Below are 13,162 nucleotides of genomic sequence, written 5' to 3'. Positions count from 1 at the left end.
ATTATAAAATTATTTTGACTAAACATTCAACATTTAATATTCCAAATAAGTTGAGATAAGATAAACTTTCTTGATCGCAGAATTGGGGGAATTATTGATAGTGATATATTCTTACACTGAAAGATACATTCTTTTCTGATATCTTTCCAAGTAATCATTTCATGTTGATGTGATGAAGTATAGAAATTTTGGCTTACTTTTTACAACAAGCAGTGATTCTTTTAACATGTTGCCTGTTTTCAATTTTTTTTTTTTTTGTTTTCATTCAGGTTTGCTAAATATTAACACCATCTTTCTAAGAACAGAATAGCACATCTAAAAGTTTTCAGAGTGGAGAAACTAGTTTCACCTACCAGGCTCCTCATTAAGCAATGCAACAGGGATACCAGGTGGAGGCAGTGTTAATCCAGCGGAAAAACAGATTTATAGGCTTTCCTCTCAGTTTCGCATTAACATGAACAACATAGCTAAACAGAAACTCATAATAGCACTGACATCATGAATCAAATGGGTTTTCCATACTTTGTTACACAAAAAGTGATTTCTCAGTGTTCTACCCCACTATTCTATGCACTTTGAACTTTAACCTTTTTATCTGTGCTGGTTTCCTATTGATCTCAATGGAAAGGCTGAATCTTACCATTGTCTCATGATTTAGTCTGATTCCAAATGAAGTTAATGTTGGAAGCTTTTTATTGGTACTAAACTAAAAGTTTTCAATTTAAATAAGTTTGAAATGTGTTTGATAATCCCCATTTCAAAAGCAAAAATATTCCATCAAATCTGAGCTACATGATATTGGACTGAAAAGAGATTCTTTAAAACATAGTATTGTTTGTTACAACATCAAAAGGAACATGCTTTTTTTTGGCATTTGGACTAATGTAGATAACTACAAACATGAAAATCATAGCATATATCCTGCTCCAAGTCTTGACTGGAATATTTTACTCTGATTCTAATTGACATGATTTATAACGTTGTAAGCAGCGTTCACAGCAACATATAAGGCAATTTGGTGTGTTGAAGAATGTGATACCCAAGTCTAAACGAGGGGACATTATTTAGATTTTTTTTAGAATATGTTTTGACTGTCATCTTTAAGGTGTATGTGTTTGAATAGAGCATGTACATCCGGATCACCGGTGTGGAATTCTTCAACTGTCTCAGCATGGGGTACCTCAGTTGTGTTTTAATTCTTTTCAGGTTTAGTGATCAAAAGACAGTCTGGGAATTAAATTCTAAGTTTTTCATAACCTCCATCCATCCATCCATCCATCCATTTTCTGAACACCCTTGTCCCTCAGTGGGGTCGGGAGGGGTGCTGGTGCCTATCTCCAGCTAACGTTCCGGGCGAGAGGCAGGGTACATCCTGGACAGGTCGCCAGTCTGTCGCAGGTTTTTCATAACCTGACTGGTCAATTTATTTTGTGCTAGGCAAATCCCAAAGTGCTTTGAGTTTCACTTTCTCAAAGCATTGAGAAAGCGAAATGCTGCATCTCAGCATGAGTGGATCTTCCACCCCACAGTCACAGTACTTATAGTGTTGCAAAAGACTAAATGTGATCACGTGGTCATTGCTGTGATATTTGAGTAAGAATTCGATAAATATTGTGGCACACGTGACTTGATGCTGGTAAAACAAGCTTGTTTAAAATAAATTAGGAAAGTCTTGCGATTTTCACTGGAACACAGCTTTTTGTATTCCACTCTGATACACCACAGGTTCATGTGGAAGTTCCAAATGGGGGGTGGGGTTCGGTTTGTCGTGACCACCCCTAACCTCAAAGAGAAAAAGCCTTTTCTGTATTCATACATTTCTCATCGCACCCTAAGAAAATCCTACAGCCATACATTATGCAGTATAAGCATTCCTCTTTTAACTCCTACTCAGCTTTGAGCTTAGCTGGAGGATTTCCTTTCTTCTTTGAGGAAAACTCTTTACATCTCTTTTTTGTTAACGTGTGTGTGTGTGGATGCATTAGTTGTGAGAATACATACACATTTAGCTGGAGAAAAGGAATTTCCCTCATTATGCTTTCTCTTATTGTTTCCATTTCTACTTTATCCCTTAATACCCAAAGCTCTGCCCTTGACTTTAACCTGTCTTACTGTTCACTTCTTCCTTTGTTTCTTTCTTTCTTCTTTCCTTTCTTTCTTTCCTTACTTCCTTCCTTCCCTCATTTTCCCTTTCTTTTCCCCTGTCTTCTTGATGTTGTTGTTGTCCATTAATAATTCCACAGTAAGAGAGGTTCCTGCCTGCATGCACACAGACCACTATTGCAGATGAGGAGGCAAAATGATTTCCATGTAAATGGTGTCAGAATGTCATTTTGAAGTGAAGCTGTTGGGGGAAATGAATTCCTGAAAAACCAGTGAGATTATCAAGGGGCAGTGACACCTGGATTGCATTCTCGTGGATTCCCCCGTGCAGCCCTTCTCCATAATGGCACATCCATGAAAATAGCTTTGTTTGGCTTCAGGACTGTGTCAATGCCTAAAGTGTCAGAAAGCAAATAAAAAGGCTAAAGTATTAACATGTAAATGAATGCTATTTTAAGTGCAGGTCAGCAAATTCGACTATTTGAATCACTCTATTTGAACAATTACCCTGAGGAGATTGGTTTTCTTGTCAGTGTATTGTATTGTAGTCGAGATTGATGATGTCAGAAATCTTAGATATGATTTCGGTTTAATCTGAGTGCTGGTATTAGTCAATATGGCAGGTTACTGATATGTGTGACTAAAATAAAGTTATTAAGACTAAAATGAATGTTGAATGAGTGAAGGGTAAGTTGTGATATTGTTGAAATGTTATGACTATATTTCCATAATACGATGCTTTATTCTCATTATATAAGGACTTTATTCTTGTAATTTTATTGATTTATGTAGTTATTTTTCTTAGTCTGTCCCTGATACTCCTTTGTAGATATGAGCGTAACTGTAAAGTTAGATGAAATCTATGCTTTTTTTTTCAAACAATTACAGAAGAAATTTCAGATATCTGATGTGAATTTTTGTATTTAACCACCTTTATTTAATACTTTGCATTGCAAGATTTTGCTACAATATTAGGTGTCGTGCAATCTTTTAGCTTATGGCTCTACCATTTTTGAACAGCAATATTATGAATTTTCCCCATTTTTCTTAGCAAAACATCTTATATTTGGCCAGATCAGATTAAAAACATCTATGAACATCAGTTTTCAGATTTTAACACAGATTCGTAATTACATTTAGGTCTGGACATTCAGGCATTCTGAGACATGAACTTGTAGTGTATCAGAGTGGAATATTGTTTATTATATATGAATAATTCAGAAGTTTTTTTCTGCTTTTAGGTTTTAGATTAAATCAATACTAACCTTTTAAAAAGTCAATAAATAACTGGATTTTTAAAAAAAATTCTATACTTTGGGATCTGAGATGAAACAGAAAAAAAATATTCATCACTCTACCAGTTTGATTTTGCTGTAGAAATTCTCTCCCCAACCCCAAAGTTAATAAATCACACGTTAATTACAACAGCGAGGCTGACTCATGCTCGTCACTCAAAAGACAAAGAGCATAATAAAAACCGTCTGCCGGCTATTAAGATTTCAACATCCTCCTCCACTGTAATGATGATTGGCCGTCGCACGCAGCATCAGTCTTTTGTCTTTCTCACCTCAAAGTTCAGCCTGCAAGTGATTTGGTCATTCTAATCAGCGAAGCAGCATTCCTGCCAGAGGAGAGCACGTTTCCTCTCCAGATGATTATCTCTCCGATGTCGCACTCACAAGTTTGCTCCTGTCAGCATGATCGATGGCCTTGATATTGACTTGAGGTTAATTCAAAACCGAAGCGCTGACTTAGATGGAGACTCTCGATAAGAGCACTAAAGATAAGAGCGCAGCTGAAAAGAAAATTTTTTGTGTGTGTATGTGTGTGTTTTCCTGTTCCTCATCAGCTGTGTTTTTTATTTTTATTTTGTCTGAATACCCAAATGACAAACCAATAAACCTCTCTTGAATCAACCCTGTCTTGCCTTAAGTTGTTTGATTTATTGTCAGCGAAGAATAAATGTTTCAGGCTATGCGTGACTAAAGAATGATTATTCTTCTGCTACCTGCTTGAGTTGAACACTGCAAGAGAAAGGTTTTGGCTAATTAACTTTGTCCCAGCCTGACTGGTGTAATCCACTGAGTCTGTCACACTGCGCTTGGCTGAATTGAAGGAATACCTGCCGAGCAACACCGCAGATCAATTCTTTGTTTGTTTCACGCATCATTACACAGAATACGGCGCACAAATCAATCACAGTGGACACGGTTTTCAATTAATAACCAAATCAATTATTGGGGAAGCTATTAATTTAACGTGAAAGTAAATAATAATAATAGAAAAGGATGTACCGTCATACAAATAGTACCTGATTACAAAAATTAGATGTACTCAAAGCCATTTTAAAGTATTAGCGGAATAGGGATGCATTGGTGCAGTTGAATCCAGTCCCTGTGAGATGCATTTCTGATTGGCAACCACAACAGAAAAAAGACATTTTAGTATATTGCAACAACACACTGACCTTTTTTTTTGTTTGTTTTCTTAGGATTTCTGCAGGTAGTTTGACTTTGGTGGTTTCTTTCCAAAATAAAAAAAAAAAGCAGTAACCAACCTGAGCTGTACAGTGAATTTCAAACTCCATCCAGTCAGTGGTGATAACAGATAATAGAGATTTTATCTTCTATCGCAGGAGCACAAGCTAACGCTGACGGAAATAGTTGAAAAATGTAACCTTTAAGTACACATGTTGAACAGAGAATAAAAGTCCATTTTTAGGATTAAGTCGTTTTTGAAAATGTCCCCCGCTGGCAAAAATATTGTGCACCTGCTGTCGATACTCCAATTCCCTTTTTGTCAATAGGACAGCACAAGGTTGATGTACACACAAAGACGCGTCTTTGACCATTCCTTTGAAATGGTGACGTACAAAAGGTTCAATTTTGTGTCTGTGAACCATTTGTTGATTTTGTCGTTTGCTTTGCTTCGCTGTCCTCATAAAAGACAGAATGACGATCAATTTACAGTTTAACATAGATCTTCATATAAAATCTATGTTGTAAAGTTCTTGAAATTGAGCCACCTATTATGTTGAGACAAATTTGGAAACATTTTGAATCAAAACATTTTTTGACAGATAATAACACCTTTCCTTTTGTCAAATGCTCTGAAATTAATCTAAATGAGGCTTATAAACCTGAGTACAGTAATAAATATGCCAAAAACTCATTGTATATATCATACTACTTAGATTAATGCTACGAGATGTACGTTATAAGTTATGTATCATTGCAAAACAATTGCTTCATTTAAGTTTATCTTACAGGCATTTGTATAATTCTGCCTTCATGTTTGGTACGAACAAATATTTTTTGGCAGTTGATTTTTCTTCTACTCTGCTGACTATTTTAAAGATTTTTAAAGATTTTATTTCAACTAGAGTTCCAGTAAATGCACTTTGCGATGCACACTGATGACAGATAAATGCAAATTGCCTGATATATTGCTACTGTCAGTTTTTAGTTTGCATACTAAAATATATAGTATATTTTAGTATGCAGTTTTTAGTTTGCATACTAAAAACTGACAGTATTCCTTATATATATATATTTTTTAACTTTTCACAGCAACACACATTGTCATGTAATATTGAATGTGATTAATAGAGAAACACGCATTTTCCTTTTATAAATGACCAGAGAATTCTATGAATATAATTTTGATTGAATAGACAATATTATTTGACTAATCTGTGGTAGTAAATCTGTCTGTGTGCAGCCTTAGGACCCTGAGGATATTGGACCTCGCTTGCTGCAGAGGAAGGTTGGTGATTTGTATGCTCCCCATCTGATAGCGCCTCCTGGATCACAGATGGATTATTTAGGCTCATCCTCCGGCATATAGGCTCTTCTTTCTTTTGACCCCCCCTCCCCAGCCACTCTCACCCCCTCCACCTCCACTATTGCTCTTTTTACTACAAGTCTACAACCTGCACATTTTTCCCCCCCATTTCTCTTTCTGCTGTCATTGTTGGGTACTTGGATGCTTCAGAAAGACACAGAAAAGGCAAGATGTTTGGCTTTTTTTTTTCTTCCCCTGACCAAATGGATCAGAAACGAAGGAGATGTAACCAGTAAGGGTAAGTTGCAAAGTTGCGATAATTTCTGTGATTTTTTTTAATCATATGAGTTAGTTTGACTTAGAATGTGTAGTTATGATAAAATAAAATAAAAAAATAAAAAATTTGGGAGAGGGATGTAAAGCTTCTTGCTGCTTATTGAGTCTGACATAGCAGGGGGGGAGACACTGTGCACGTGCTTTGGAGCTGAAAGTTGTTTCATGAGCAAATTGTTGAGCACGCATGTGGTCGCTGTGATTTTTGACACATTTTCTCTGATTATATAGAATTTTTACGTCTTCGTAAACTACAGAGACGAACAATAATTTGAGCTTAGTGCCTTTGCTGTTAGAAAGGATTTTTCTTATGTTGAACAGGTTAAAATATCAGAAAAATCTAAACTGTCACTTCGGTTATAATTTTCAAGATGTAGGCCATATCATAGCTTTTAATAATGCTTCTGAGATTTCAGGAGTTTTCATTTCAACAACTGTAAAACAAAAATGAAGCTTTGCAGCCCAGGAATGAAGTAATTTGACTATAAACTACAAAAATAAAAAGGAAAAAAAATGTTTAGCTTGTAAAAATGTAACATAGTAAAAGAAATCAGTCAGAAAATGGAAGAAAAAAAATCTGAAGCTTTTTTTTTTTAATGAAATTATGTTATCAAATCCACATGTTAAATTAGGAGTAAAAATGTGTATAGCCACAGATTCTTTCCAGCATTCTTATTTCACCTTCCTTTTTGCAACATGCGCAGCCAATAGTGCGATCTGCTCGGTATCGATACGTTAGGGTCATCCCGGGTCTGGGGGCCACAGTTCACCGACCTCCGAAGCCAATCCATGTGATCATCTGTCATTCCTTGAAGTCGCCCGTCTGCTCGGTCAGCTCCTCACGGCTCATCTCAATGAACTCCGACAGACCTGCTGACATTTCCTCTTACACTTTTAATATCCTTTGTCTTGCTCTGATAGCTCCCTCAGTGCATTACAGAGTCACTGATGAAAGCCCGTGTTTGTCTCCTCATCCATTTCCCCAAAAGACACGGCTATATGTCAGCGATAACTGCCAGGCATTGATAAGAACTCCTCAGATCTCCTCAGCTTCTCTTGGTCTAATGTGAAAGTGTGTGATGTATGACTTTGCCTCGGTGACAGTAATGTATGCAGGTGTGTTTTTGAGGACATCAAATATCCACGGCTGTCTGTCTTGATGGCATGGGTTTGTTCGCTCACATGCTTCCCGCTGCGTTTCTGATTTAGATTCCAGGATTCGTCAGTGAATCATGCTTCCTGGTTGTGCCCCCTGCTTCCACGTTGCACCCTGGTGCCGTTTGTTCTGCAAACCTGCTCATGAATAATTACAGATGTGTACCGGGATGTAGATACATACTCAGGTAAGACTGGTTTCACCCATCGCCATGAATAAAAAAAAAACTGCCCTTATCATATGACATTTGCGGACCCGTATGGTAAAACGGGTAAAACGACGTGTTGCTCATTCATCAGTATTCCTGAAAAAAAACAAGTGAAATCAAAAGTTTGATTATTCGTTAACCAAGTGTCTCACAGCGGAAGTAAATACTGTGTACAATTTCCTTTTTTATAGGTTATAAAACTAAGTAAGTAAGTAAGTAAGTAAGTAAGTACTAAATAAGTACCACATGTGGGACCAGGTCGATGTTTTGCAGTTCACAATTACGTCTCAAGTATTGAGTAAAGGCCTAAGTACAGGCATGTACATTCCAAGTCTAGAATAAAATCAAACTGTGCAGCTCTTTGTTAAGTCTCAAATCTAAAGCTATAAATGTCAAGTCAAACTTCAAATGTTGCATCAAAGTGGAAGCAAGTTGTGAAGGGTGTTTTGTTTACTGTTGCTATAAATCATCACTCTATGTGGTGGAATATTTTGAGTATATTAAGTAAAAAGTGTGGATGCAGAAAACAGTAAATTATTTCCGTGTAGCTCTTTTGGAAGGACTGTGAGCACACGCCTCAGCTCTCAATCCCATGGAAAGTCTGTAGGCAGAGGTGAAAAAGTGTGTGAGTGGGCAACACAGCCTATAAACCTTACTCAGTTACAGAGCAGCTTACAGCTTATTAGTAATATCAATTCTACTGAATTTTAAGGAAAAAAAGGTCATCTTCTCAATTTGAAAGAAAGCTTTTAAAAATCTAATTATTCTGGCATTTAACAAAAAATTTTGGCGATTTTAACTGCCCTAAAATGGAGTAAGTTTAGTCTTATATATTGTCAGACGGTGAGAGAGAGAGAGAAAAAAGGTTTATACAGTATATGTGCATGTCTGGTTTCGACTGTATGATCAAAGTGCACCTCATGCAGCAGCCATATTGGATTTATTTCACTGCATACGTTTAGAATTAGTTTGACATCTCAAACATTTCTACTTGGAAATTCGACTTCAAGGGAATTTGTCTCGAACTTTCACCTTGAAACTATATTTTGACTTCTGATTTAAAAAGAAATGCGTGACTAAACCAAAATTCTTCAGCTGAACATACAGTGCCAATAAATTCTTCCCCTCTTATTTTGAATTTTTGAAAAGACACAAACTGGTGCGGGTGCGTGCGTGTGTTACTCTTACAGACTCCACAGTTTGGGAACCACTGCTCTAGCCAGTAGTTGGTGCAAGTGAGACCCATTCCACTTCTAATTACTGCAAATGTATTTAAATGCTCTGTAAATGATGCAACAATGACCCGATGTTAACCTAACTTAATACCACGTCATGCTACGCGAGCCCTCTATCTGCGCCAACGAAAACTACCTCACCTTGTCTTTCATGAATGCTTGAAGTGGCTCCAACAACAGATGCATTTTCCAACTAAATCAGGTAAGAACTATTTGACCTCTCGGAGGAAATCATTGACCTGCTGGTACTGAATTTTCAGCGAAAGGTGCTCAGGCCAGAAGATTTTTTATGGATAAACCACCAAACGTGTCAAAAATAATGAACACTTTGACACTAGAGAACTATGGAGTGCTCGAGTGTCAGCACTACATAGCTTGACACTTTTACTATGTTGTATTTCCTGGGCACTTTGGACATATTGCAAATGTCTGCGTGAGTGTGTGGGATTAAATTTAGGAAGATGGTGGTGTGTTAAGTTGTGTGGGGGTGTAAGGTTGGCGATAGCTGATTCTGTTCACGGTCCAGTGCTTTCTACCGAATGTGATCAGTCTGCTCCTGTCTGCGCTGTCTTATTGACAATGTGTTCGATGGTAAGCAGTGATTATTCCCCCACAGATAGAAGAGGTACGAGGACATCAGCCTCTCCATTTCATTTTAACCACAGCCTTTTCCCGTTTGCTCAGATGGATGGCAGATGGATTTAAAGGATACTTCAGTGCTACGTCTTCCACTAAGGTCGACTGTATAACTTTTAATCACTTAGTGCACATGAGATTTTCTCAGAAGCAAGGTGCAAGTCATTTCTATTATGCAAATGAGATTGCTGAAAAGCTCTATCATTTTGCACAGTGTTTCATTTTCTGGTAATGACTTTAAAGCACGTTATGCTTTCTGTAGCTTTTCATGTAACTGTGGCTTTCCTGCTCTTTTCCTTCTAGATTCGACTGTGGATTTCCTGGAGTGAAATAATTTCCATAAACATTTTTTTCCCCCCGCCGCCATTATTAGCATCTCATGCATACCCCAGTGAGCATTTCCTTTTCTTCCACTCACACTATTTTTTTAAATTAAATTTCATTTTGATTATTTTCTCTTCCGTAGTCATTTTGTGCCATCCCATTTTCTGTCCTCTCTGTTGGATAGGTCTGAACAACGCAGCGGCATCGCACAACTACCCACATTCAATATTCAGTGTTGTGCAAAATGCAATCTTCCTACCTCACTGTGCGTGTAATGTTTTTATATCATATCTCAATGAAATGAAGGTTATTCATATTGCATATTATATTAGTACTGAATAATATCCGTCTCGAGGCTTTTGAAACATCAGCATGTTTGCAACTGTAAATTTGCAGAACAATGTTCTCACCGCGGGGTAGATTAGGTAATTTCATACGAATGTGCTAATCCCATGTGGACCTGCGGGATTCAGCAGATGAAACACAGGATCACACGGGAAAAGCACATAATGAACTCTGTTTTTAATAATGTGTGATCAAGGTTTGACTTTTCTTTATAGTGCTTGGCCACAGTCTTCATTACAGGGCATATAAACACTGTGCTTGTACTGGTAAGAAAACAAAGTTTGCATAAATCTTGCATATTATTTTAGCTAATTCATAACCTGTAGTTTATAATAACAGCATATTCTTAGGTCTCACAGTGAAAGCAGCTAGAATTCAATAGGCAGACTTCACTTTTACGAGAACTACCATACTACAAAATTCTCTATTAACACTTGATAAAAATACATGTGGATTTTTTTTCTTCTGTTAAATAATATTCAACTGAAAACTTACTGACCACAGGGTCAGTAAGTGGTACATACATTAATGTATGTACATTACATACATTAATGTATGTAATGTATGTACATTACATATGTATGTACATTACATACATTACATGTATGTAATGTACATACATTACATACATGTATGTAATGTATGTACGTTACATACATTTAATCTCAAAGTTAGAACATTTTCTAAACTACTTTTACGTTGCTGTTGCTTTTTCATCTATGTAGCTTTTGTTTTTTTCTTGGTTTGTTTATGGTAAAAAAAAAAAATTAGAGCATATGCAAGAACTCGCTACTAAAATTTCAATTAAAACATCCGATTCAGCTACCGTTTACAAGAAGACGCACAGAGAGGATCTTCATTATGTTTTTCTTTTAACAACACACTCACTAGAGGTGTGTGTTAAGTTGTTAACCGCAAGTTCTCCTTTTTTTTTTTTGTGAACCCATGGTGTTGTAATGTTTATTAGCTCACCGAAAACTCCGTTGTCCGTGCTTTTTATATTGCGCTAAATAAATTACAATCTTGGATAAGAATTTAATTGTGGCTGCAAAACACTTTACACTTATTTCCTTCAAACAGGAAATAAGATTTCTTTTTAATTAATTACTGCATACATTTTAAACGTGTGGCATGTTGCAGCTGTTTTTCTCCTAAGCTGGCAATGCTGTCAGGTTACACAAATGTCATTGTATGGCAGAAACATCAGATGATGATATAAATAATAAGTTGACATGCACTTTAATTGGAGCCGTCACTTTGTTTCTTGCTGACCATGTTCGCCATCTTGCTTCAGGGGATCATTTTGATGGCGGCGTCTTCCTCACAATCAATGAACATTTGTTTCCTTTAATCAGAAAGCGTTAGAAACCCAGAAAACGCTAAACATTTACTTACCCTAACTCATCCAGACAAAACAGAGTTTCATCAGTGTGCTTGTGGTATATTTGCTTTTTCTTTCTTTCTTTCTTTTTTTTTTTTCTCGCGCGTTGCTCAAGTTGGCTCCTGGCAAGCTTTGCCTCTGAACAATTAAAGTGTTGCACAGAGTCGGCAGTCGCAGGGAGCCAAGATGTCCCGTGATTCTGGATATCCTTCAGACAGCTTGGACAAGCTGCAGAGCTGTTTGTGCCACAGATGGCTGATCACTAGAACTGACTTCCCTTTTTTTCTTTTCTTTTCTTTCTTTTTTTTTTTTTTCCTGGCTGGCACCGTCATCGTGTCTCATCACCATAACCACTTGAGAGTGAGGGTGTGTTTCATGTTGTGTTTGCGTGTGCGAGATGGGTTGTGTGGGGCGGTTTGAGTGGAGGGTGCAGCGGGTAAGTGAGGTGATTTTGGTGGGAATGCAGCACTTGAAGATAAAGCTTTGATGGTGAATCACGTTCCGATTTAAAGTGCGGAAGTTCAATAAGCTGGTATTGTGACAAAGAAACAGCACATTGCGACTGATTGATCACGTTGAAGCCGTCAAACCCAGCGAACGGCTGCTGAGGGAGGTCCATCTGTCTGACTTGTCTCATCTACAGTGGAATTTCACACAAAAACAGGCCTGCGTGTATTTGCCAGCGGGTTACATGAACACACCGTGCTCTGTTCCGTTTTTCCCTCTTGTCTGTCTTTCACTAGAGCTCACCACTGAGCAGAAATCCCTGTGAAAATGTTTAACTGTAACAACAATCCTTGAAATTATTGATGGCAATAACAGTTATGCCTAAATGGACTGGTGTGGAGTGACAGAAACACAAATTGCTGCTGTCTCTTTTCTGCAGATTTATGAGGGCTTTCCTGAAGGCAAACTGGCTCTTTTGAGACCATGCTGGCTGCTCAGCTATTCTTTCTCATCAGCCTGCTCTTTGTCATCCAGCTGGAGCAGAGCCGAGGGAAGGACGTCTCATTAGGTGAGAAGCTCCAGAGTGAGTAAATGAATGAGAGAAAGGAAGAGTGAAAAGAATACTAATATTGTTGGATTTGCGGCGCTTATCTGGATGACAGAACTTCGGCTGCTTTCAGTCGCAGTTTGGCTTTCCTCTTGTGGTTAAGGAAGGCACAAAAAAAATGGCCACATTTAAACCTGTTGTGGAAAAAAAGGGAGAAGCCGAAGGATACAGTGAACAGCAAATCTGAACTCAAAAGCTTTTTTTTGTGTTTGTTTTCATATTTCTTTGCTTTCCTTTAAGATTAAACGATAGAAAATGTTCTAGGAACCACTTTATAGCTTTGAATGTAATTATTTTCTTCCTTTGCATAATTGTATTGATATTGATCTTATTTTTCATAGGTGTCTGTGTGTGTCATTGCATTACCATAAGCATTGTGAAATTCTATGAACGCTCTTGTAATACAGTTCTGACCTTAATTCAAAATAACTTATTGGCGGTATGCGACTGAATAAATATAGAAATAAATCTGCAGTACTACTTCTATTGATTAAGTCAAATATTGTAAATCAATGGCTCCCTCTAGTGGTATAGTATATAAAAACATCCATCATTTGGGAAAGAATCCTATATTACTGCTGGTGAACACTGATATATATATATA

At 37.3% G+C, this 13,162-nt stretch overlaps 1 protein-coding gene across 2 annotated transcripts in view; it reads left to right on the top strand.

Moving 5' to 3' along the window:
* The first annotated feature begins 5,919 nt into the window (after nt 1-5,919).
* Nucleotides 5,920-13,162, top strand: part of LOC103133928 (roundabout homolog 1-like) — a 98,272-nt gene continuing 91,029 nt past the window's right edge. For both annotated transcript variants that reach the window (XM_016668306.1, XM_016668305.1), the window contains exons 1-2: nt 5,920-6,184; nt 12,391-12,519. In XM_016668306.1, coding sequence (XP_016523792.1) covers nt 12,435-12,519 — 85 coding nt within the window. In that variant the 5' untranslated portion in view covers nt 5,920-6,184; nt 12,391-12,434. The remainder of the gene's footprint in view (nt 6,185-12,390; nt 12,520-13,162) is intronic.

The sequence above is a fragment of the Poecilia formosa genome, unplaced genomic scaffold (genome assembly GCF_000485575.1).
Source record: "Poecilia formosa unplaced genomic scaffold, Poecilia_formosa-5.1.2 Scaffold14, whole genome shotgun sequence".
In the NCBI taxonomy this organism is placed as follows: domain Eukaryota; kingdom Metazoa; phylum Chordata; class Actinopteri; order Cyprinodontiformes; family Poeciliidae; genus Poecilia; species Poecilia formosa.
The sequence above is the reverse complement of the archived record's forward strand: the minus strand, read 5'-3'. Positions and strand labels throughout refer to the sequence as shown.